At 40.9% G+C, this 26,878-nt stretch overlaps 1 protein-coding gene across 5 annotated transcripts in view; it reads left to right on the top strand.

Annotated features, from left to right (window-relative positions):
* ASIC1 (acid sensing ion channel subunit 1) overlaps positions 1-21,173 on the top strand; it is a 226,899-nt gene extending 205,726 nt beyond the window's left edge. For all 5 annotated transcript variants that reach the window (XM_087953980.1, XM_026679991.2, XM_026679989.2 and 2 more), the window contains 9 exons: positions 3,051-3,201; positions 5,435-5,562; positions 6,218-6,368; positions 11,845-11,901; positions 12,018-12,171; positions 14,803-14,894; positions 15,118-15,197; positions 15,919-16,023; positions 17,661-21,173. In XM_087953980.1, coding sequence (XP_087810106.1) covers positions 3,051-3,201; positions 5,435-5,562; positions 6,218-6,368; positions 11,845-11,901; positions 12,018-12,171; positions 14,803-14,894; positions 15,118-15,197; positions 15,919-16,023; positions 17,661-17,765 — 1,023 coding nt within the window. In that variant the 3' untranslated portion in view covers positions 17,766-21,173. The remainder of the gene's footprint in view (positions 1-3,050; positions 3,202-5,434; positions 5,563-6,217; positions 6,369-11,844; positions 11,902-12,017; positions 12,172-14,802; positions 14,895-15,117; positions 15,198-15,918; positions 16,024-17,660) is intronic.
* Positions 21,174-26,878: the final 5,705 nt, after the last annotated feature.

The raw sequence follows: 26,878 nt of genomic DNA, 5'->3' as shown, positions 1-26,878 counted from the left end.
AGCAATAATAATAATAATAATAATAATAATAATAATAATAATAATAATAATAATAATAATAATAATTCAGGTTCTTGTATACCTTAATCCCATTGATTGGCTAGATAGCAGTAAAAACTCAAAAATGGTAGAAAAAAGCATAAACACACACAAAAAAGAAAAAAATTGTTAAATCCTGAAAAAGGCAGAAAAGTAAAAGGTAAAAAATTAATAAGGAGAAAAAAAAACAGTTCTTCAGATTCTTCAATACCTTAATCCAATTAAGAGGTCTCAGGTATAAAAGGATGCATAAAAAAAAAGAAAGCCACAAAAAAAAAAACCCAATATGTAAGGTAAATAGAGAAAAAAAAATACAGGGGAGGGAGAGAGAGAGAAAAAAGACTACTCCGTTTTAAAAAAAGGAAAGAAATCATTAATACTAAAGTTTTTCCTTTAAAATAAAATGCAAACATAAAAATTTAAATTAGTAAGGAGGGGGTTTGTTAAGGTAGGAAATAGCGCAGCTTAAAAAAGATAAAAAGAGCACACTGCACCTTGTTTGATTGTCCAAGGCTTTTGTTAAAATTTATAACTCTCTTCTCCAGAGTCTTATCACCTTTTTTTTCTATAAGCTTCAACACCAGACTCCAGATGTTGATAGAAACCCAGAAGAGCACCTGCAATAATACTCTCTCATGCTCTTCCCTCTATCTTATCAAACAGGCAATGTCCTTGAAAAGAAGTCTCAGTTCTTTCTCAGCTTTGGTCAAGAAAAAATAAAATAAAATATTTCCAAGCCTCTAGTTGGCAGTGTTACAAAGTTTCTTTTGCTTTCACTTTCCCCCTCCTTTTCCAAACAAAATATAATGAAAATTAATTAAAAAGGGAAAAAGATATTTAAAAAGATGACTAAAAGGGAGTCTCTAGCCTAAAATATTACAAAGTCAAAAAGGAGAGAAAGAATAGGTGGAAGAAGAAAAGACCAGTCCAGTTTCAAAATATAAAATCATGTATAGAAAATCCAGCAATGAGAAAAAAAAAATATTACTTTAACATTCCTGTTTAAAATCGCCGCCTAATCACTTCTGTCAAAACTTTTACAGATTCTTTCTTTTCCTTAGGGTGTCCTTTCAAATCTTAAAATAAAGAAAAAGTTCTCACCAAACCGGCACACTTTCTCTTTCCATTCTCTTTCATTTTGGAGCTGTCCCAACTTCAGCAGCTTTAATGGCTGCCTCTTTGCTGCTGGCAAAAAGTCCCTGGATCTACCAGGGACTTTGTGGTATCCCTGGGATCGACAGGATGCACTCTTTACATTCACCATCTCTTCGGGACAGTTTAGATCCAATTGGACCATCCAGGAGCAAAGATATCGGCAGCGATCTCAGACCTCCAAGATCGCATGCCATATTGTCGCGACGCCAGCTCTGCCCTCCCGGGCTAGCTACATTTTCTTAAGAGAATTCATCAGAAATAGTTAGCTTCCTGAGTAAAGTAAATGAATCCTGTCGGCTCCTTCTATGCATGGCACTTTTTAACCTCCAATCCAGCACATTCCTTATGCCTAACAAGCAAATGGCCATAATTTTTCACTAACCTGTGTCTTTGGTTCTCATCTGTTTCCCACTGGTAATTATTCATAGTGGAACTGACTGGCTCCAAAGTAGGAGGAACTGGGAAAGGGAGGAAGGTCCCTAAGGTAGTATCCAGGTTGCCAGTGTGCTCTCAAACATCTCTTCCTTTGCTCCTTCTGTGCTGTTCAGACAGTATATAGGTAATGGGAGTTGAGATAGTTAAATTAGAATTGGGAGCTGTCCCCTTAAGGGAATGCCTCATGGTAAATGTAGTTAATGCATCCTGGGAAATGTAGTTCATGTCATGTGGTCACATCTGTAATCCTGATTGGTCATTGAATTGACCCTTAGTTGGGTTGGGGGAGGTCCTTCACTCTTGCCTGGACCCCAGCAGCGTGCTGGTGCCTCACCCCCTTGCTCCTTCGTTATGGGATGAAAGATCACTATTCTTTTACACTATGAAGTCATCTGTGCAAAGAGTTGGATATTAAGATGAATCTCGACGTAACTGTGAGTTATATTTGAGGATGCCTTGTGAACCAATAAAGAAACTTTGTATGGAAGCCTTTGTAGAGTTACCTGTCTGTCTTTATATTCAGTCAGCCAATTAAAAGACAGAACACCTTCCTTCAGCTGAATTGGCATTTTAAAAAGGATAATAATTTTTAAAGGGGAGCTCGCAACAAGCTACTGCAAAGGAAAAAGTCGGGCCCCAATATCATATTTATTTCCAGGTATGCCTACAGAGACGATGTTTTCTTGGGGGTGGGAAATAAAGGCAAATTTGAAAAGGAGACAAATCTGAAAGAGGTTTGTTATGATAAAAAAAAAAATATTAAATGGATTATGTTTCTAACTTTGCCTTACAAAGGAAAATTCAAGTGTAAAACCAAGAAATGCATATTATAATAAAATATCTAAAACCAAACAGAATATATCAATTAGTTTTAAAAAGACAATCCAGTTTTCTTATTTTTTTACCTGAATGTGAAAGACTGTGTGTGAATTAAGTGGTACCATTTGTGTGCTAAAAGTTAAATAGCTAAATTAAATGACAAAAATGAGTTTTTGAAAAATAAATAAATCTACAGCACGGCTTTCAAGGAAGCAAAGACTGTCCTTTATAATAAAGAACATGTGGTCACTGCAAGCATGCTGGCTCAGGAATTCTGGGAGTTGAAGTCCACAAGTCATACAAGGGCCATAGTTCCCCACCTGGTCTAGCAAATCAATGCTTGTGGCACATTTTGGAACTGGACAAGCCTCGCCCCCAGCAGCCATTTTGCAAGAGTGCCACAACATGCTCCCAAGTTCCAGAGGTGTCCACCAGGCCCAAAGAGTGCACTTACTACGCTTGTTGAAAGACACAATGTGACAATGCTGTAGGTTATACTTTTCTGTTCCGGCTTGCTCTTGGTTATCAAGGCTAGGAGAGCCCACTGGCCTCCAGAGGAAGTGTCAGGCTCCTATCCTAAGCCTACTTTTTCTCCTCCACAGGTTTTCACTCGCTACGGAAAGTGCTACACCTTCAATTCTGGCCAGTCTGACAAGCCACCCCTCATTGCCATGAAAGGGGGCACCGGCAACGGCTTGGAGATCATGCTGGACATTCAACAGGATGAATACCTTCCAGTCTGGGGAGAGACAGGTAAAAGTGCTTCCTCCTTTCCTATCCCTGCATCAGTTTCTCATTTCTCCTTGTGGCTGTGATGACCCAGAGCGTGGCACAAATGTAACAAAATCCAAAACATAAATAAATGTCCTTTAATGCCTCCAACTTGGCCCCACTGTTCAATAATTCTCAGTTGGAGATAAAACGTATTCAAAAATAGTCTTCAAAAGAAAGCAATACAGTCTGAACTTAATGAGCAGATAGAGGTGAAATAAAAAACTAAAACTACAATGAAGAAATTTCCACAACGGACCAGGATAAGTAATTACCAACTTCAAGGAGATAACACGGCACAATCTGTTGGAAGGACGCCAACCAAGATAACTTCAGTCCAAAATAACACACGTTTTGCTTCTGGCAACGCTGTGTTTTAACCATCTCTCTTATATACTATTCTCCCCAGCTGCAACCAATGAGAGGGATCATGGCTGTTTCCTCTCTCGCAAGCCAAGTTGTTGCCTTCTCCGTTCTTCCCTGCGTGTCCTAGAATGCAGAGGGGATGGGCCTGGTTCTTCCTCTGACTGCCCAGCCGGCCTCTGCCCCTCCCCAGCCTCCTCCACAACTTCCAGAGCCACACCTCCAATCCCTATCAGCTGTTCCACCTCTCCCTCAGAGTCTGACTCTAACAAGGGCATGACAGTGGCATGACATGTATAGTTCTGCACTGCCCATCTGTAAAAGTAAAGGTTCCCCTTGCACATACGTGCTTGTCATTTCCGGCTCTAGGAGGCAGCGCTCATCTCCGTTACAAAGCCGAAAAGCCAGTGCTGTCCGAAGACGTCTCCGTGGTCATGTGGCCGGCATGACTAAACGCCGAAGGTGCATGGAACTCTGTTTCCTTCCCACCAAAGTGGTCCCTATTTTTCTACTTGCATTTTTACATGCTTTCGAACTGCTAGGTTGGCAGAAGCTGGGACAAGTAACAGGGAGCTCACTCTGTTACGCGGTGCTAGGGATTCGAACTGCTGAACTGCCCACTTTTCTGATCAGCAAGCTCAGCATCTTAGCCACTCAGCCAATGCGTCCCTTTACCCATCCTTAGTCAGCCTCAATTTGCCAAAATCTCCTCTGCCCCAAGTCTCCCTCCATTCAGTCATTTCCTAGACTTGCACAATCTCCTGAGATCCTCATCTTGCCTTTCCACATCCGTTTCCTTATTCAGCCTCCCCCTCTTCACTCCTGTCCTGCTCACCATAGCAACCAGCTTAGTAATGCCAACCAGGTAGCTGCCTCTTATCCAGAAATAGCATTTTGTTCTGCTAAGGGAGAAATGTGTTCTTCAAACTGCAGGAGGGGGGTGAAGCCAGAGTCCCTAATCAAAGGCCATCAAGAGGCTACGTGGAAAGCATGTTTGCATTCCTAGCTGGCTTTCCATTTCTAGGGAGAGGGGGAGAGAAAGAGAGCCGCATGGGCTCTGCCTGGTTTTTAAAAATGCTATTAGTATCCTTGGATGTGTGCCTGGATTTAATCTCTACCTTTGCATTAATGGAGAGAAAGACTGGTTAGTGTGAGCCTTTGGGTATTTTGATTCTGGTCAGTCAATCAGTCCTAAAATTGCTGCATAATAGATCAAGGAATGGGAGGGGGAGCAACGGGCTGCCAAAAACATCTCTTTTGGTATTTACCAGCCTCCTCTTTCTGTTTGATTTTAATATTTTAACACATCCTTTAGTTTAAAGAAATACATGGAAAGCTGGCATGCTTGCAAAGGGAAGCCTCAATTTCTAGATCATCTTTATTTATTAGAAGGCCTCTGGGCTTCTTTCTACAATGAAAACAGGAGGGGGGATTGTAGCCCAATGTTTTACTTGAAAGCGTGCCCAGCTGCTCAGAAAACAAAACAAAACAAAGAGTAAAGTCTAGAGGAATATTCAGGCCGCAAGCTTATCCATTTGCTGGTAAATAAATGTCTATAACTGATTTCATCTATCCCGGCAGTCATTTTGTGACGACACCCGAAAGAGGCTCCCCAAAGGCACTCACTGGCCCAGAAAGGTTGTTAACCCCTAACACAGGGGAAACTATGGCACGTGTGGGTTGAGAGGGTGCAGAGAACCTGCACTCCACGCCCCTGCAACTTCAACTTCATGCTTCTCCTTGAGGCATGGATGCTTCTCCTTAATGTCCCTGGGGATTGGAGGGTGTCAGATTAAAAGAAAGAGCCCACCTCACTTGCTCTTCCCATGCTTTCTATCTCTCTGTGCCATAGATGAGACGTCCTTCGAAGCTGGGATTAAAGTGCAGATCCACAGCCAGGATGAACCACCCTTCATTGACCAGCTGGGATTTGGAGTGGCACCCGGCTTCCAAACGTTTGTGTCCTGCCAAGAGCAGCGGGTACGTTGAAGACACATTTGCTCTATTTAAAAATACCTTCGTGTATCCGTGCTAAAGAGCAGGAATGGTTTTACGATTTAAGGCACTGGGCTAGAACCAGGAGCACCTGGATTCATGGAAGCTCACTGAATTATTTTCAGCCACTCAGTGTTTCTCAGCAAAACCTACCTCACAAGGTACATTTATTGAATAAAACATGTTTTGTTCCTATTTTATCATGAATAAAAATGGAAAGTGGTATTATGTAAGCTGCCTTGGGTTTCTGGAAGAAAAGCAGGATAATGAGTGAATGTAAATTGTTGCAAGGAAAAAAAATAAAATAGAAGCATCCCACATTGATTTTTCTTCCATTCTCCTTTGAAAAGAACGGCTTAGATTGAAACATCCCTGGCATCTGATCCCGCAATCCAGGCTGAGGACAGATGGCTAGTGCTACTGAGTAGGGGGCAGGGACTTCAGAGCTGTATCCTTATCTACACAAGGATATGCTACTGGTAGTATTATTTTACGTGTTTATTGCTGCCTTATTTCATTTGTAAACTCTACTGAGCCTGTATGTAGGACATCATCGTGACAGGCCAAATGGAACTCTTCTTTTTGCCTTAGGAAAGATTAAGGAGGTATTGACCTTCTCATTCTATCCTCTGTTGCTCAGCTTATCTACCTTCCTCCACCTTGGGGTGACTGCAAGTCAGTGACAGTGGAGTCTGAATTCTACGACACCTACAGCATCACTGCTTGCCGCATAGATTGTGAAACCCGCTACTTGGTGGAGAACTGCAACTGTCGTATGGTGCATATGCCTGGTAAGAAGGGCGGGCAGCTCCGAAGGGAAGCTAAGGACTGAAGTCCATAAAAGTGGCAATTGGGTTTTTTTTAAAAATCATTTTCTTATTGAGTCCTTTGCAAGATGAAGAGATGATTTATGGGAGTACACTCCGGAATGTGCGCACTATTTTGATATTTAGATGGTGGGCTAACATGCCACACTGGGTAACAACAGGTTGCCTATGTTAATGCCCTCAGAAATGCCCAGAGCTGAAACTGGATTAGACATCTCCTTTAGGGTGGTCTCCAGAATGAATCAGGAATATAGAGGACAACTGCATGGCTGTAATAAATGCAAAGGATCTGCAGAAGCAGAAATCTAATGTTCCCCAGTTGGATTTATCCCCCAGTTTTGCGTTCTCCAGAATAACTGCTCTGTATTCAAAAGAGTAATGAAATAAGGTTCAGCTCCTTGAAGGTAAGATTTGATTTGAAGCATGAGGTGGGGATGGAGGGGATAAGAAATGAATATTGACAGTTAAGTGTAGTCACATTAGGACAGGGCTGTCAAACTCGTGGCCCACGGGCCAGAGGCGTCACACGCTGGCCATGCCCATGCCCGGTTTAGCGAAGGGGAGAAAAAGTTGCAATACGTCACGTGATGCCAACGTGATGCCGCGAGTTTGACACCCCTGCATTTGGGAGATACCAGTACATCTCAACCAGATACTGTGCTGAAACTCTGCATAGGCTAATAATCCTCTGCCCAGTCCAATTCTTCACCAAGTCAGCTGACTGCTGGCAGTGCTGGACAGCTCCTCTTGCAGACTGAAGCGGAGAGAGTGATTGCCAACTCTCAAACACCCAGCAACCACCACAGTCCAGAATTTCAACCATGCCCGAGAAGATAAGATTCTTTGCTGCAGATACAGTAGCTTCCTGTCTCTGCCAGTGCTCCTACATGAACTAGAAATCATGTCACTGCCCTGTAATTGGAAGTTTTTTGTGCCACTTGGCACAATTCGTTGGTGCTAGTCATGGTGACAAGATGGCAGGGTTAGGGTTAGGGTTAAGCAAGCAAGAAATGAGAATCAGATGAAGTCATAAAGCACAAGATTTATAGGGTAGAAGATCCCAGATACTTACCTGGAAAAAAAGAAGTCCCTGCAGATGTTACTTTGCTCGTCGTTGCCGACTATAGGGGGCAGTGCTCATTTCCATTTCAAGGCCACTGACAGTCCAAAGATGTTTCCACAAACAGACAACATGACATCACCGAGCACTGTTTCCTCCCACTGAAGTGGTACCTATTTATCTACTCACAAGTGCATGCTTTCAAACTACTAGGTGGGCAGGAGCTAGGTGAAGACGGGTGCTCACCCTGTTGCAGAATGCTTCGGTCTCAAACCTGGGCTGTCGGCTTTCCAGCTGACAAGTCCAATGTCTTAACCTCTAGCCATAGTACCACCTAATCCTCAACTGGACCTTCAGTTTAAAAAGTTTTGGGCAGCAGCAGTAGGATTACTGTTGCAATCAAAAACAATATTGCACTAGAACAGGGGTGGGCAAACTACGGCCCGCGGGCCACATCCGGCCCGTTGGTCTTTTTAATCCGGCCCGCCGAAGATGGGTACAGAATTAAAGTTTGATGTGAATGATTGAATGATTGCATTCATTTGATTTTGACTTGTAATGACAGGCATTTCGACACCAGGTGGCGCATTAGGTGCAGTGACTTGATTTTGCGGAGATTTTGCAGTTTTTTATATGTATCGTATCTTGTGCTGACCCGGCCCATCTGTCAAATTTTAAAAGTCAATGAGCCAAAAAGTTTGCCCACCCCTGCACTAGATGAATCAATATAAGAATGTGCCGTATAGCAATAGCACTCAGACTTATGTACCGCTTCATAGTGCTTTACAGCCCTTTCTAAGCAGTTTACAGAGTCAGCATATTGCCCCCAATAATCTAGGTCCTCACTCTACTGACCTCAGAAGGATGGAAGAATGAGTCAACCTTGAGCGGGTCAGAATCAAACTGCTGGCAGCCAGCAGTCAGCAGAAGTATGTTAATCTGCGTAATATATTCAGCTGTGGAATTAACTGTTGTAGGTTTTCAATTCTTTAGATGATTATGATAGTGATGATGATATATATACCACCTTTCCTCTTATAGGAACCAAGGGCAATGTACAAAAGAATATGAAACAATCTTCTGTGTCTGCTTCTAAGCCATTTTACTGCATTACCTTCTTCCATTTGAAAAAAAGCTGGCAAATCAGTATCATATACCTGGTTTCACAACATCTAATAAACAGTCTAATTTGGTGCATGATGACATAATTAAACCACCTGCAAGTGGAAAAAAAATGCTGAAGTCATGTGAACATTCCTTTAAAAAGCTGAAATATCATTACACAGGTTAGCTTTTTCCAAATTGTTGATTTCAGATAACTCACCACAATTTCCACCATACTCTCCCAGAAGAATATGCTAATTCATATGATAATATCTAGTCTACCTGGTCTGTGCTATATACCTCAATAGCCCTAGCTCCTTAGAAGTATCACGGTGGCTCAATAAACCATAGTCAGAATGAGGGTACTACTTTGTCAAGACATGAATATTTTCAATTATTTTCAAAGTAAATAACCAACATTGCCCCAAAGCAATGGAAGTAAGGTGTTTTACAGTTGCTGAAAACATTCTTTAAAAGTGCTTCTTATTATGGTTCATCTCTAATTATGACTTCCCCTAATTGAGCCACTCCCGGTCTCCAGTTCTAAGGCATGCTTGAACAGATCCTAGGACTCTTTCAACCACCTCACCTTGGTCTGTAAAGAGTTTTTCTTGTTAATCAGAATACCTCTTCCAGATATGTAATTAGCATAATCCAAACAAGGAAGTGAATTAATTATTTTAGTCAGCTGCATCTCCTAGGGAGGAGTAGGCAGAACAGTACAGACAAATGATGAGAAAAATGGGGGATGAGCATGTTTCAGATTGAAGATCAAGCCTGATTAGAAATTGGTATGGTATCATTATTTAAGATACGATAGACAAGTAAAGGCATGGATTAATGCAGGGGTTTGAGTTCAGTTTTGGTTACATAACGCGACACTGTGTTCAGATTCAGCGTAGGTTCTGACTAGTAAGGTTGCCTTAAGATGCAAAGAAAATAGAGCCAATGGCAATATCTTCATTAGGTGTAGCATTTTTAATTGGATACTTTGCTTGCACAATGGATTAAAATAACATTTGCTCTCTGGAAAAATTGAGGACCAGTTTCTTTTTTAAATTTTATTTATACTTTTTTTATTTAAAATACATAAGTGCTTAATAAACAGTGTATTGTCTGGATCTCAATTTACTTTTACCATATAATAATAATACTGGTGATAATAATATTGATAATAAAAACTAGATTAATAATATTAATATTTACTTACGTATAATCCAATTCTTACATCCTTTATTTATGCATACCAGTGATCTTTCATCTTCTAATTTCTACCTCTCCATTGATAAAACAAATCCCATGTTAAAAAAATACTCTGTTTCTTCCTTATCCTTTATTATTAATGTCAATCTATCCATCTCTGGACCAGTTTCTGATAACCAGAGCAGTTAAGCTGTAAAGCTTTTCCTGGATTATTTGAGGTAGGACACCTAGTATTAGAATACATCTCCTAAGAAGGAAAATGTTTTCCCTTTTCAAAGTGTGAGGATGGAAAGCACTAATGTTAGACTTTTTTCCGCTTGGTTATTTTTTTCCCTATATCTAGAATATAAGAAACAGAAATAATATCCCTACAGGTAGATCTCGCTTAATAATCGCATTGTTTGGTGATGATTGAAAGTTATAATGGTGCTGAAAGAGTGACTTTATGAGCAGCCCTTGTACTTAAGACTGTCACAATGCCCCTGCAGCCATGTGATCAAGATTTCTGCACTTTGCAACTGGCAGGTGTTTACAACTGTTGCAAACTCCTGCGGTCACACAGTCACCATCTGCATTCTTAACAGTCGGCTTCCAACAAGCAAAGTCAATTGAGAAGCCAGCCGTAAAATCCTAAGACGTGGTCATGGGATGTCTTGCTTAACAATTGCATCACTTAGCAACAGAATTGCTGGCCCCAATTGTGGTTGTTAATCAAGGATTCCCAGTATAGGGTTTTTTTTTTTTTCTTACTTCTAGCTACTTTATAACACATAATTTGGTATATAGAAGGTTCATAGAGAAGGGAATCTGACAAACAGTGTCTGCATTGTGTGGATATTCCAGATATAAAAGTAACAGAAAACAGTGTAAGACATTAAAGGAGGGTTCAAAACCCAGAAATAATAGAGGACTTATTTGCACACAGAACAGCCTAGTTTAACCGCTGGGACAGAAAAAACTGTACATGAAAAAAAAATGGCGAAGAGCACTGTGAAGGAGTGGCAGTTCTCTCATTTCCTTCTGTGAATTTCTAGGAGAGTGTTGATTTCAACTAAATATAATTCACCTTGACATATGTTTCACAAAGAAAGATGTGTAGAGGCAGCAGTTCTGGAAATAAATATATCAACTGTATCCATCTTTAACAACTTTTTAATCACAAAATCAAGATGGTCCCAAATATAAGTTCTCCATCTTTTCATTCAAATGTTTATGTAGTTGATGTGATAGACTTCTCATAAAATCAATTTCTATAAGTGTTGTACAGGCACTTTAATATATGTCGCTGACCTAATAAAAATACAGCTATACAACATCAATAATTCCAGGCTTACCAAATCATACATTGAAAAAACCCAACAGCATAATATAATACAATCATTAAAATATAAATATTGCCTTATTAGCCCAAAAGGAACAAAATGACTTAATTTGATTCCTCACTAAAAAGAGAAGATAGAAATATACTGTTTATATTTATAAACACATATACTTTTCCCCTCACCCAATAAATCTGTCCATATCACAACCGTGTATGTAGATGTGCATATATTTAAGAATGTATATATACTTACCATACACCACACTCCTAAAATAGAATGCCAGGATAAAACAATAACCGTCAACACCTTAAGCTCCTTAACAAAAGACAAGATATAAAACAAGTAAAGATTTAAACCAAGTAACTTAAATTATTTGGCTCTAAAATAAGACACCCTGTTTGCAAAATTATTTGATCCCTCAATCATTTGCACCTTTCAGATATGATTGTAAAAACTTTCCTCCCTCCTTCCAACAGAAAGAAAGCAGGATAGAGAAGGGAGAGTTTTGTTTCACTGGAAAGAACAAGAAACTGGAGAATAATACTGGAGATGAGAGAGAGGGAGAAAGGGAGGGAGGGAGGGAGGGGGAGGGACTATGCTGGCTGGGGAATTCTGGGAGTTGAAGTCCACAAGTCTTAAAGTTGCCAAGTTTGGAGACCTCTGCATTAAGGGTTGAAATTCAGCAGGAATGAACTTTGCCATAATAGCTGCTTGCATTAAAGCATAACACCACTTTTATGCTCTTTTGCAGGTGATGCTCCGTACTGCACCCCTGAACAGTACAAAGAATGTGCAGATCCAGCCCTTGGTAAGGACCAATAGACATCACCTCTCCAGTCTCTTAAAATGAGATATCGTGAACTGCTTTTGGTATTTTGTTATTTGAAATCATTGTGACTTCTCCCCTTCCTTTGGGCTCTCCAGACTTCTTGGTGGAGCGAGACAATGATTATTGTTTATGTGAGATGCCTTGCAACGTCACACGCTATGGTAAAGAGCTGTCCATGGTGAAGATCCCCAGCAAGGCCTCAGCCAAGTATTTGGCCAAGAAATACAACAAGAGTGAACAGTACATTGGGTGAGTTTCTTTTCCTGGCTGAGTGTTGTCCTTGCATCCAACCCATCTATTACCTTTTTTTCTGCATTTCCCTTTCCTGTCCCTCACTAACTGGCCAAGAGAGAAACTAATAACACAGGGCAAAGCTGTAAGTATTGTCAGAGATTTAGAACTGAAAGACAGCATTGGAAAGAGGCAGATGAGGAAAGAACAGAGGCACAGCCAGGCACCGAAGAAGGCACTGTTTGGCTCTTCCTTCCTATTAAAAACAATCCTTTTAGCAAGTGGAAGGCACTCCAGGAGAACATTTCTTCCTTTCCCAGTTGGTGAAAGGCTTTTAAATACTCATATTGTGTCCAGCTGCACCCCTTCCTGGATCATGGGTCCCTTCTCTCAATCATTCAAACTCCGGTCATCTCACACTTGGACTACTGCAATGCACTCTACATAGGGCTATCCTTGAAGAGCATTCAAAAACTACAACTGGTGCAGAGTGTGGTGGAGTGGGCAGTTTCCGGAGCTCTTAGAGTGAGCTGTATTATGTCACTATTTTGTGAGCTGCACTGATTTCCAGTCTGCTTCCAGGTGCCATTCAATGTATCGGTGATCACCATTGAAGCCTGCATGGCATGAGTCCAGGTTATCTGAGGAATTGTCTTACCCCAATAGGACTGGCCCACTTCACCCATGCTGGCAGAGGGGGTATGCTGCAAACCCCATTGGTTAAGGAATTCTGGCTGGCGGAGTCCAGAAGAGCCTCCTCTGCTGTGGCCTCCCTGCCCTTTGGAACAGCTTGTCCCACAAGGTGAGATATGCTCTCACCCTCCCAGCCTTCCACAAAAGTCTGAAGATCTGGCTCTGCCAGATGGCTTGGGGCCCCAGTGTGGAAGAGATGGTTGATGGACCAATAGAAGATCCCACCTCTCCCCTTCCCCCCCCCCCCCACACACTTTGTTTGCATCTTCCCTTCACATCTTTAATTATAATTGTATTGTTATTGTTATTAGCAATATTTATTTCTCGTGGTTTTATTGTTTTAATGTTGTAAGCCACCCAGAATCACCATCTTTACTTATAATTAAAAATTGTTGTTATTGTAAGCTGCCCAGGGTTGCCTATGACAGGGGTCCTCAACCACCGGGCCGCGGACCGGTCCCGGTCCGTGGAGCACTCTGTACTGGGCCGTAAATAAAAAAAAATAAAAAAAATGGCGGCTTTCTTCGCCTTCGATGAATGCTGCTGGGATCGGGGATCAAGGACACAAATGAAAGAAGGGGAGGGAGGAAGCAACCGAAGCCTGTCCTGCTCTCTGGCTCAGCAGCTTCGGTTTCCTCCCGCCTCGTTCCTCTCTCAGTCGCTCTCTCGCTCCTCCACCAGCCCAGGAAGAAACTGCTTCAAAGAAGCCGGGGGTGGCTTTTCCTGTGCCGCAGCTCCTCCGAGCGCCCATTTACCCCCACCCACCGCCGCCGCGCTTCAATTCAGTGCTCCGTTCTGCCTGCCTGCCTGTCTGGTTGATTCGGAGCAGCTTCAGCTGAGAATAATAACTATTCGCCTCTTTTTATCAGCCGAAGCTGCTCCAAACGAAGGCAGGCAGGCAGGCAGGCAGGCAGGCAGGCAGAACGGAGCACTGGGTTGAACCAGCGCGGGCGGGCGGGTGGGGGTAAACGGGCGCTCGGAGGAGCTGCGGCGACAGGAAAAGCCACCCACCCCCCCGGCTTCTTTGAAGCAGTTTCTTCCTGGGCTGGTGGAGCAGCGAGAGAGCGACTGAGAGAGGAACGAGGCAGACACCTGAGGGAGGGAGGGAGACACCTGAGGGATGGGGCTGAGGGAGGCAGGGCCGGGCGCTCCCTGAACTTGGTGGTTTGCTGGCAGACGTTTTATTACCGACTAGGTAACAACATCAGATGTTACCTAGTCAGGTAATGAAACGTCTGCAAGCAAACCACCAAACTCGGACTCTTCCCCCCCCCCTCCTTGAAAAAGTGTTTGTGCTTGAAACTGGTCCCTGGTACAAAAAAGGTTGGGGACCACTGGCCTATGAGATGTGGTGAGACGTGTAGCAAATAAATGTAATAGATAAAAGATTAGATAGACAGACAGCTAGAAGAGATAGATGATATAGATTATAAATGGATATGTAGGTAGGTAGGTAGGTAAGCAGACAGACAGATAGATATGGAGGGAGGGAGGGAGGGAGGGAGGGAGGGACAAAAAGGAAGGAAGGAAGGAAGGAAGGAAGGAAGGAAGGAAGGAAGGAAGGAAGGAAGGAAGGAAGGAAGGAAGGAAGGAAGGAAAGAAAGAAAGAAAGAAAGAAAGAAAGAAAGAAAGAAAGAAAGAAAGAAAGAAAGAAAGAAAGAAAGAAAGAAAGAAAGAAAGAAAGAGAAAGAGCTTCCATCTCTTCTATAGCCAATCCTGCTCTGAAGAAATATTCTACATATCCTGTGATGATTCCACAAACAGCTGCAATCATCATTTGTTTCTTTGGGTGCAGACATATGAGTGTGTGTATCTGTTCTCACTTCTACAGCTATGGGTGCTTGTTTTGCTGAGTGGGTCATTAGCCAAAACTCCAGACCTCAATATACTTACAGGATTCTTTGGTGGGCAGATTTCAAAGTTTGGCTCCCTTTCGCTTCCCTTCATCTTATGCAGGGAGAACATCCTGGTTCTGGACATTTTCTTTGAAGCTTTGAACTATGAAACAATTGAGCAGAAGAAAGCATATGAAGTAGCTGGACTGCTGGGTGAGATCACTTTTTTTCTTTCTGCCAGTTGGGGCAGATCCTGTAAATGCCAGGCTTCCAGGGCAGGGGGGACCTTTTGGGGCTCACTTCAATGTAATGCAAAATGTCCATGCTTCCCCTTTCCCCTCAGTGTGGGTTGGCATAACTGGGGATTACCCAGACATGGAAATTATTCCACTTAAGGAAAAGACCTCATATATGTCTTCCTGTCTCTCCCATGCAGGTGACATTGGGGGACAGATGGGGCTGTTTATTGGAGCCAGTTTACTGACTGTGCTTGAGCTTTTTGACTATGCCTATGAGGTGAGTTTTGGTCTCTGTTAACATGAGGGAAAGGAATACAACTTATGGCTTATAAAGAGGTAACCAATAAACACATTGTCAACTTGTAAAACATTTCTATGCCTGTTTCCAAGTTGCCAGGAGAAAGAGAGGGAAAGAACTGAAGGAGCATATGGCAAATAAAATCAGAAGCACATTCCAAGCTTATTTCACAAAGATTGTAACTTAGGCAACCGGGTGTTCTACCCACAAAAATCCTTTATTGGAGAATGTGGGTGATGACACCTAGCCCAGGAATGTGTTTCGTTGGTGATAGGTGGTTGTAAATTATGTGTCACAGAGTCGGCTTCATGCCGGCATGTTGCTCCTAATAAATCTTTTGAAGTTTTTTGAAGCTTGGCTCGAGGCTTATGATTTAATTAGGGCGATCGCCAGAATCCTGACACTGTAATTCAGTTCTGAAGCAAACTTTTAGTACTCTTCAGTTAAGAAAAAGGTTTTAAGTGTTAGCAATAAACTGAGTCAATAGGAAAGTAATTCTTCATCATACTTCACTGAAATACACCATTTTCAGAATTTCACTTCCATGTAGGGTCACCTTAGGCTCATGTCAATGTGTAATTAGTGTTACAGTTCAATCATATGGAATTTTATTCACTGACGTACTATGTGTACATAAGAATTCTAAATAATCCCATTAATAGTTCCCAATGATGAACATTTCCTCTTGTTCTATCTCTAGGTTATTAAGTTCCACCTCTGTCGCCGTGACAAGTGTGAAAAGAAACACAAAGGGAATAACAGTGACAAGGGTGTTGCCCTGAGCCTGGATGATGTGAAGCGCCATGTAAGTGTCTACACCTCATAACAACTCTCGTCATCTGTCATGTGGATGGCCTGGCTATACTCTCAATGATCATGGAGTTTGTATCATTTTAATTGTGCCAAACTCTCTCAACCAATAAAGAATCCACAGTTTAGTGAAGCAGTTGAGATTTCTGTATTAGGAATCCTATTGCCCTCTGGTAGAATTACACTTCCTATAATACCATACAACAAGGAACCCAGTTCTATTTATTTATATCTACAATATTAATTAAATATTAGGTTAACTTTGCTAGGCCCCTAAATCTCAGGGTACCTTACAAATAAATTCAGTAAATGACCAGAAGCCATTTGAAAGCTCAATTATCAATTTAGCTATTCTACACCTGTCCATGCTCCTTTGTGGTGGCTTACCATGGCTAAGGATTCCTCCCCATCATTATCTACTCAGCCCCTTAACTGTTTACCCAATCACTTTGAAACCTAGCAACAACCATTTTCTTTACTTCGTCTAGCACATATTTATTTTTGGTAGGACAAATCAGTCTTTAAGAGCTAGTATAGCATGCCAAAAATACAACAGTTTAGCGGGTTGTATTCTAGCTGTGTTGCTACCCCAGGGCCTGACCGAAGAGCCAGAGTGTTACAGCTTTACAAAGTCTCAAGAGAGTTGGAACAATGTGGACCTCAGGTGGAATGCAGCTACCAATAGATTTCCTGGGTCATACAAGATAATATTAGCAATAGCAATTAGACCTATATACTACTTCACAGTGCTTTATAGCCCTCTCTAAGCGGTTTACGAAGTCAGCATATTGCCCCAACAATCTGGGACCTGATTTTACTGACCTCGGAAGGATGGAAGGCTGAGTCAACCTTGAGCCAGTTAGAATTGAACTCCTGGCAGTGGGCAGAGTTAGCCTGCAATACTGCATTCTAACCACTGCACCACCACAGCTCTTGGTGACACTGGTACACGAGTATCCAAAGCCTTTATTACCTTTCTCTATAAAATTTGAGGCAGGCTACTAATATGGTTCGTGGGAATTTACATCCTCCTCCTCTAAGAGGAGGAGTACTGCAACCTCTCCTATAATGTGCACTGCAAGACGTGAAGTCTTCTTGCAATATCAGATCTCTAACTGTATGATGTGCTAGTCGTGTACAGTTTCTAACTAGTCACGATGACAAGATGGCAGGATGAAAGGATTTTTACTCTTTCGTCCTGTCATCTTGTCATCATGACTAGCACCAACGAATTGTGCCAAGTGGCACAAAAACTTCCAATTACGGGGCAGTGACGATTTCTAGTTCATATAGGAGCACTGGCAGAGACAGGAAGCTACTGTATCTGCAGCAAAGCATCTTATCTCCTTGGGCTACTTGAATGAAACAAGACCAGTCTCTCAAAGTCTTCTATGACAGATGATGAGGAATACCTAGGGAGATGCCTTTTAGTCCCAGTCTGATTATGTTCCAGAAGTTCAGCTGTTTTTTTTTAAATAATTCCTAAACCATCTCCCCTTCCATGGCATGGAGTCTCTTGAACCCGCAAATCCTGGACCTAGGGTCCCATTTATCAGTGTTTCTTGTTTACCATGCTACTTTCATGTCCATTCTGTTTACGCTCCTTTTTGCTTTTCCTCTCCACCTTTCCAGAATCCATGTGAGAGTATCCGAGGCCATCCAGCAGGCATGACATACGCAGCCAACATCCTACCTCACCACCCAGCCCGAGGAACTTTTGAGGATTTTACCTGTTAACTGACAACTGGATGTACAACTAACACTACCAAAGGGAAGGGGCCATGCTGAGCAGCTTTGGCCCAGCCCAGCCCGTGGACCTGCCAACCTTTTTGCAGGGCCTCTATCTCAGACTACTGGGGAGGCAGCAGAATCCAGCCTCTCCTCATCCATCCGCCCCAGGCCAATGCAGCGATACGCACATGGAGCCAGCTGGACAGAGGTGAGGCTCAGCTGCCAGATCCACTCCAGTTTCTGCTCGTTCCAATGACGCCCTTGAACTTTAAACGTAACAGAAGTGCTGCTGGAAGAACCCTCCCCTCCCCCGCCCCGCAGTAACCAATGGAGGTGAGGGCACAGCCTTCTCCGGTCCACAAACACTGAAGTCTTAACTGTGTGTCTCTCCTTCTGTATCTGTCATGCTCCCTAACCACAGCAAGCCTTGTGTGGCAGTGGTCATTGTGTGCAAAGCCCTCTCTCTCCCTCTCTCTCTCTCTTTTAATCCGAATGCCAAGAAGAACCTACAGGAACAGGTAGAGCCAGACTGCTTCTGGGGTATTCTGTTTCTAAGAGGCTACTTATCTATCAAAAGGAAGTGCTGCTTCAGTTCTCTTCCCCTCTCCCTTCCGACCGTGCGCTGTGGGAAGGCCGACAGTCATAGCCTTCCCTGGAGCAAGACTGCAACTGAACTGAGAGAGCCACTTCCACAGGATGTGCCATCATCTGCTCATCTCATCCAACTGGCAGCTTCTCATTTGACCTGGCCTGGACTCTGTTTCTTCTTTGAGCCCTGGCCTATTCTATCCATCCTCCCATCAGAAAGGCAGGTAGCAAAGCTGTTCCAAAGGTTACAACATTCACATGATGAACTGCCTGGGCCCCTTCTGTGCAGGTTATTAGGAAAGATGTGACAATTCTTAAGTAGTGAGGTTCAGAGACAAGCCTGCCATTTCACAGAATTCTCCGTAATGTACAAAAGAGATCGTTTCCAAAGAAGTCATGCTTCGGGGTCCGTAGCTGCTAATGGGAGAAGAAAGCAATGCACCTGTCTCTTGATTTGGGCTTCCCTCTTTATTTCCCATGGTAACATGGCAACTTCTAGGGTACTCCTGCAGGCAGAAATAATGCGCTAAGATTACTTTGGCTGGCAGAAGCTTAGCGCTCGCTTTAGCAAGAAAGAACAGAAGGTCCTTTTAGGGCAATGGTTAAGGGTAGCTTGCTTTAGTACAGTGTGGAAATGATATTTCCCCTTAGTTTTTAAGAGCAGAAATAGCCCCTTATCACCATCAGCCAAGATTTCGTAGGTAAGAATTAAGATGCCACTCTGAGACATACACAGAGGGTCTCCGGGCAAAATGCATACTAATGATGCAAGGCATTTCTTTATTATGCATCATCAGCGTACCGGCAAAATAAAAGAAGTTATGGGAAGAATTTCTCTGGAATATATTGTCAAGTCAGACTCCCTGTTTTCTCCTAAAGAAACTTCCAAGTTCTATTTTATAACAGTCACTATTGCAACCCAGCCACAGTCAAACTAGTTAAGTGTTTCAGCCATTTAGTCATGATACCAACAGTCAAGCCAAAATGAATGGCTTGCATTGGGAAGGAGCATTTGCAGGCTGGGAATGATGGTGGGCATTCTAGTAAAGCCATGGGTCTCAGATGGTGGCATGAGTTTCCTTTTTGTAGCAATTGCTTTTGTCTTAAGTCTCCTATACAACCTGTTCATAGTGCCTGATACTTCTCCACCTGAAAAAGGCAGAGACATCAGAATGGAGGTTTGACTCCCCACCCCACAATTCCTGAATAGGCACCATTTCAATCCATATTAAGAAGAGCCTGGATGTGTGGTCCTGGGATGGTAGGCCGCACAGCCTACTCAAGAGACTGACACCACCATCAGTGAAGGGTTGTCTGACACTTGCTTCTCTAAAAATGAACTGACATGACCTTGTCTTGTAAGTGTTCCACTTACTATATTCCGAGCCATCCTGGTGAAAAGCCTTTCAGAATTTTATAATAGGCTACAGTTTGATAAGAATGAGAATCAGAAACAGCAGTGACTTCCCTCACCATAACCTTTAAAATTTGCTTCTGGGAACAATGTGGTTAATATACTTTCTTTTCTCCACTGTTGTTAATTCAGCCATTCTCCAAATCAACAGAGCTGTCCAAACTGTGATAAACACCCACTGGAATCTGGACGGGCTAAATCTGGGGAGAAATCTTTTTTTAAAAAAATCAGAAAAGTAAGCCTGGATTATCTGGGATCATCTGTACTGATGTACTGATGCATGTTCAGCCTTGCTAAGGAGCAGGAGATAAGGTCTACTACACTTTCTCTGTGCTTCATGAGCTTACAAGTATAAAGAGAAATGGGAAACAAATGACTGTTTGATTACATTAAGGGAATTAATTCCAAGAACTGAGGAAGAAATAAGCTTCTGTGTATGTCCAGGTGTCCATTCACACCACCAAAGGATCTTGATGGTATTTGGACTTCCCACCCTCTCTGCCACATAAACAAACTGTATTTAAACTGCCTCTAAGACTCAAAGCTGCCAGATGGGGAGAAGCCCATGGTTACTGGGTTTGCCACCCCCACTTTTAGAGGAACTCATTCCCCTTTCAGCCTGGGTCACACACATAGCATCTAGTGCCTGCCCTAGTCTTTGGCACATCCAGCCTCCTTTTTTTAAATATGATTAACTTAGACCTGCTTCATGTGCAACACCCAGGGCCAAAGTTCTCCTTATCTTTAAGAGCTTTTGTGATACAACTGCTCTTTTTTTAAGCTTTATTTTACTTGGATCCTGATCATTCCAGAATTGAATGTATTTGTTCATTGGGTGGGCTGTTGTGTAACAGATTTCCCAAAGATATTATAATCTGCCACAGCCAATTTTCCCCCCCACAAAACTTTCTAAAGTGTTCCTTGCCCAAAAGCATTTTGTTTATTCTGCAGTTTTTATTGGCTTCATTGTATTTTACTGCTTGAAAACTTTTGAAGATAGGGCTTACATTTTGACCTTCTGTCTCCCATTTGTCTATCCATTTTTACTATTTCATGCTCATGTTATATTTCTTATATATAAAATATGATTATATACAGTATATACATATATATATACACACAGACACACAGACACGTGTGTATATGTATATATACATATACACACTCACATACCCGCACATATATGTCATGTCTATGTATATATCCGTTGAGTAGCATCAAAAGCCTTGATATTGTGCCATTATAACTTTTTTCCAAACTACCAATCTCTGAATGCCTTCAAATGTATAAAATGTTGAATTCTCTCTGGTATATGTACTATGTACACATTTTCATAGGAAGCACAACAAGAAGAAAAACGCATTGTATATCAAAACTTGCTCCTCTAACAATGATATAAAGGACAAAACCAAGCCCTGGAGACTCAGCCTTTTCGTCTTTCACTTTTCTTCAATCTTTCTTTCTTTTCTCTCTCTCTCTCTCTCTCTCTTTCTTCATATTTTGATATCTTCCAACATAGGAACATCTTAGAAGAGAGATGAAAAAGTCAAGATGACCCCAGCAACTGTGCAATCAAATCCCTATCCTTCTTTTGTGCCGCACATACAACATAACTAAAAGAGGAAGGGGCTCTCTCTGATTGTCACAGTTGTGGCTGACATTGTGACTTCTCCACCCCAGCAGATAACCCTGCTGTGACAGCACCATACTAATTTAAGGTGGTGAGATCAACAAGCATCAACAAGCAAAACCAAAATAATAGCAGTTTTTTTAAAGGCAACAATTTTGGTCAAAATATGTAATGCTGAAACTCTCCAGCAACAAAGCAGAATAACCTTCATTCAAATGGTACTAGGTAAGTTTTTTTTAAAAACACACATTTGATTAGTTTATGTACCATGCTCAACTACTTTAACCATGTTTACTGAATACATCAGAATTCATGCAACACAGACATTAATCATATTTTACAAATCAGAAACCATAATGGCTGCTCTCACAAAATGTAAAGCACAATATTGCTTAGTGTAATGTAGGAACATTGTCTCTCACTATGTATATTTGTGTGTGGATGCGTGAATAGATTTCAGTGTATAATATGTGGAATTACTTTAGATACATCTGAACAATGCCACCTCCATCTATATATGTTGTCGGTCAGACAAAAAAGTTATTTGGAATGCTTGGTCACTCATTACTATTATAATTTCGGAGTCCTTGCTCACAGAATTACAAACACATAAACTGCAAAGCTGCACTATAGATGCATTGAACTGGTTTCCTTTTTATAAGTATCATCATCTTAGAAAAGTTGGCAGAATATTAAAAAAATGAACGACATATTTAGGAAAACATCTGTCACTTTTTAAGAACAGTTGTACAAGTCATCAGCAAAATCTTTGAAACACAAATTAACCATCACATTTTAGCTTAAATGTGTTGGGCAAATCTACTCCAAGTCATTAATTTATCATTCAGAAGATCATGTTATTCAGAAAACCACATTAAGTAACTTTATGTATGTCCTGTGCATACAACCATAGGACTACATATTAATAATACCTTTACCGATTAGTACCAATATGGGAACGTGAATGGAATGAGATCATTTCACCCACATCTTGGAACACTTCATGGTGTCATTTGGTCATTGTGGAAAACAAAATGTTGTCCTGAATAAATCTTATTTAACATAGATTTTGTTATGTACCCTGTCGTTTTGGAAGTTGATGCTAATGTCATCCTTTTAGGAGACAGCAATATTTTTTTATGACTGTCACTACACTACTGTAAGTGGAATATTTGTATGTTGCTGGCATAGCACCCATCTGCATAAAACTCACATTTAGACTGCCCAACAGTGGCAATTACCATTTATATATCAACTGATATCATTAATGACTTTGTCCTCTGAATCTTCGTTGCAATTTGCCACTCAGAATTAATTGTCCCACTTGTGTTAATAGCATGGAAATAAGATGGCCGATTACAGCTACAAAACACACATAGGATAATGTAAGCAGGATCAGAACAGGGGAGGGAGATTTCCTTAACCTAATGCCATGTGCAGGTAATGAGCTATGCAGGCGGAGAATCTTAGGATTTGTTTTTCTCAACACCTATGACTAAAATAGTGACATGGATATAATAAATAGCCCATGGGTTCTTGAAACTCCTCAAATTTTAACTGGTTGCCTGTAACAGCTAAAACCGGATACTCTTGAGTCTGCTGCCAATCTGAACTATTTGATGATGAGCTACCATTTAGCTCAGCCTATCTCATGTGATTACTGGTGTTCCTTGTGCGGTTTCAGAATCGTACCTCAGGTTTGGTCTGATACCCCAAACAAACCAACTATTCTTACCATCCTTGGAGGCTGAATATGTAAACTATTAGGCTGTAGAGTTACAAATGGACAATGAGATAGATGGTCACATGTGCAAACACTAACATTTTGATAAGGCGTGTCCTCAATACCTAGTGATTCTAGCCCGATCTTTTGCCCTTTTCATGCATAAGCTGTTCGTTCAAGTTGCACCTTTTTCTCTTTGCCAGTTATTAAGCTGCTTCCTCATTTGCTTAAAAGTTTTGCTTTTTCTGATCCTCCACTAAGAAAATGCAAGTCTGGGATTCTTCCTTTTTCATATTCCCAAAGCTATTCAGTTACAAATTTGCTGCGGGGGGGGAGTTTCTATCCCACTTATGACTTTTATATTATATGCTTATGCTGTTACACTTTGGGCCATCATTTTCAAAGCACTGATTTCTACTTTTCACTTGCTGCACGTTTGAGCAAAATAAAATAACCTAGCAGTGCTGTCCTATGGTACACAGTTGAATGGAGAAAATATTTTGCTAATAAAACAGTCTGAGGACAGTGAAAATATCTGATCTCTAGATGTTGTAGTTTGCCTACGTTTACAACTTACCCCTGGCATTGATAACACTAGTGGAGGTGATGGAAACTAAACTCCAATAACATCTAGAGTGCCATATACGTTCTACTTCTTCTGCACAGATAAAGACTGTGGAAATCACAATCAAGTGTGATATTAAGAGAAGTTATTGCTCTAGTTAACATACAATAGGCATTAAGAAAAGTCATTGTTCCTTCCATTCAGTCTATGAGACTGAAAGGCATTTTCAACATTTCTTTCCAAGTCTGCACCATATGTGTAATTACTTTTGCAACATAAATATGGAATGGGATAAAAAAAAACTAAACCTGCAATCCTATGAACTCTTGTTTGACTTAAACCCTAACATATCAAATAAACAGTAGAACTTTCATCTGAATAGATATGCATAAACTCTTATTTCACATGTACTAAAAATGGTAATTTCCATGCTATCCAGAGTTTAAATCAATACTAGACCTTGCGAGAAGCATATAAACATTGGCTTACTAAAAAAACAACTCAAGAGCAAAATCTGATAATCCCATATGCTCCTACTCTGCATTCAAACCTTCTCTAATCCTGGTTCAGTTTTAGCGTGTGCTAAAGTAGAGTGAATTAAAAGACATTTTTGCATGACTAGGATATTTCTTATCTTTATAGATTTGGGAAAATATATGAGTCCTGATTAAACCAAAGATTTTTGGGGGGGGAGGAGAGACAAATAAATAATTTACGGTACTTTTGTATGATGGTGGTTCACGTGACCACTACCATACTATTAAAGAAACGTACAGAATGGAAAGCACAAGGCAAATAGTTAATATCAGTGCATTCTTTTTAATGTGTTTAGCCAGTCAGTCATTGTAATTATTATTTCAGTGGCACTTACATTAAGGCACAATATATACAATCATAAAATAACAATGCCTACATTGTGCCATTACAAATCAGCATTATGTATTCCATATAGCATCTGAAGCAGCATCACCATAAAACATTTGGGGAAAAGTAACATGAAATAATGGTCTTTAAAGCCCGTGAAAGTTTTAAATTGATGGGTTCACACGTACATATTCCAAATGAAGTTGTGCTGTAGGGCAGATACATAATGAGGAGCCTATTTCTCATGTCTCAACCTGATTTCATCCCACCCCCAACACCAGCACACCTGCCATCAGGTCCTCAAACATTCTTCTGAAAGCATTGGCAAATTCATACAGCGAAGATGCACATACAATGTCCCTCCCAAAGACTTCCTAAAGATATAGGCTGGAAAACAAATGCTGTAGGGAAGTTTAGCCGTTTCAAAGCTGCATAGTAGCCTTTCATTTTGTTCCAAAAAGCAGCCATTTTAAGGGTTTCCTTATTGGCTTCTAGGAGACAGAAGAAAAAGCAGCTAATTGTAGAAAAATGATACAAGTTTTTTTTATCTATAGCCTCTACCTGCCCAGAGGACTTGAAAACAAAGATGGCTTTTCAAATATATTAGGTACATGTATTGTCTTAATCTTGGCTTCTCCATGGTCATCCTTGATTATCTGCTGGAAAGCAACTTGTTTCAAGTTCTAGTTTCCCTTTCAATTCCAGTCATAAATGTGCAAGCTGATTCCTGATACACGTGTGGCATCTTTATGAGGAAGTCACTGAAGATAAGAAGAAAATTGCCAAGCGCAAATACTGCAGCCAACTGTGCTATGAAGATGATAAGTGCAAGTGCTTATGAAGACTACAGAAACTGTGACAAATATGCTAATTCAATTCATACTTATTTGCACAGAAAATGTGCCAGAAAATTCACATCTTTAGCAGCATACTATGTTGGCCTCTATTTACATGCATTTCCAATCTGACAGGGGAGCCAGCTGCCTAAGTTTATCCCGTTATTATACCATTCACGCTTTACAAAATATGAGAAAAGAGAGGAAGAAAAGGGAAACAGAAGCAGGAATAAGCAGGAGAAAAATCTATCAGTGTATGCATACTTGACTTAGTTGCAGCAACACAGTAGAAGGTAAAGTGATTGGCGCAAAAATCCTCAAAAGAAATATTTAAATCATCACATAAACAAAAAAAAAAAACCTTTTTTGACTTAACCACAAATTATGCTGCTCCAGAACCCAACAATCTGTTCTATAGTTCAAAATTCCCTAACTGTATACCTTCCAAATATGTTAGAATACCATTCCCATCAACCTCAATCAAGAAGGCACTAAATGTTTAGAGAAAATTGCTACAACTCATCTGGATAGGAAAGATGCAAGTATATGCCCCCAAATAGTAATGATGGTGTCCCTAAACTGCCTTTGGCAGATGACAAGAAAAAGCAGATATTTAACAAAAGAAAATTTCAAAGGTAGAGTGCAATGTGGCAGCCATATGGCAAGGAGGAGGTGGAAATAAAGTGGAAGAGTCACAAAAGAACTATGTTACAAAACCTAATCACATGTAATTTTTGTGAACAGGACAGGCAATAGACATAGGATGCAAGATCCTGAGTTTGTTACCTATGTATATTGTCTGTTCATGCATTTTAGATTCACTGAAAGTAAATCACAAAGCAAAGTGCCATTTGTACACATTTCAATAAAAATATAGATGCAACCCAGTGTCCGCCTTGTGTATGTAAACTATCACTAAAGATAATACCTTAGTATTTGAGAGTATTCTGGCAGACTACAATGAGAGACAGAATAGCAGAATCTTCTGGTATGTGTGTGTGAATTCATCATGGCATGTCAAATATGTTCAGGGTGCCAAAAAGGATAGGGATTCCCAATGAGCTTTATTTATCTGGATTACTGGGATCTGTAAATCAATCCAAATTAACAAAAATTAACAAAAACGAATACCCATATCAACTGATTCCTGATTCGCAGCTGGATAGTATTTTTATTGAGAACTGTCCCCCAAAGCACACAAGCTTTCAAGTTTTCCAAAGATCTTCATCAAGCAAAAAACCAAAAAGTTGGAGATTGTAGAGATGTCTTAAATTTAGGCCAGTTTGTGGCCACAAAACCTGTATTTTAGAATTCAGATTAAAAAAATCTGGCAGCTCTGCACACATCTTGAAACAAAAAGGTAAATTTCATGAAGCATGTTATATATAGGTAGTCCTCGACTTACAACAGTTCATTTAGTGACCGTTCAGTTACAATGGCACTGAAAAAAGTGCTTTATGACCATTTTTCATACTTATGACCTTTGCATCATCCCCATG

This window comes from Notechis scutatus, chromosome 2 (genome assembly GCF_049901735.1).
Source record: "Notechis scutatus isolate UNSWTSFEM ecotype Mainland chromosome 2, rNotScu1.2, whole genome shotgun sequence".
In the NCBI taxonomy this organism is placed as follows: Eukaryota; Metazoa; Chordata; class Lepidosauria; order Squamata; family Elapidae; genus Notechis; species Notechis scutatus.
The sequence above is the reverse complement of the archived record's forward strand: the minus strand, read 5'-3'. Positions and strand labels throughout refer to the sequence as shown.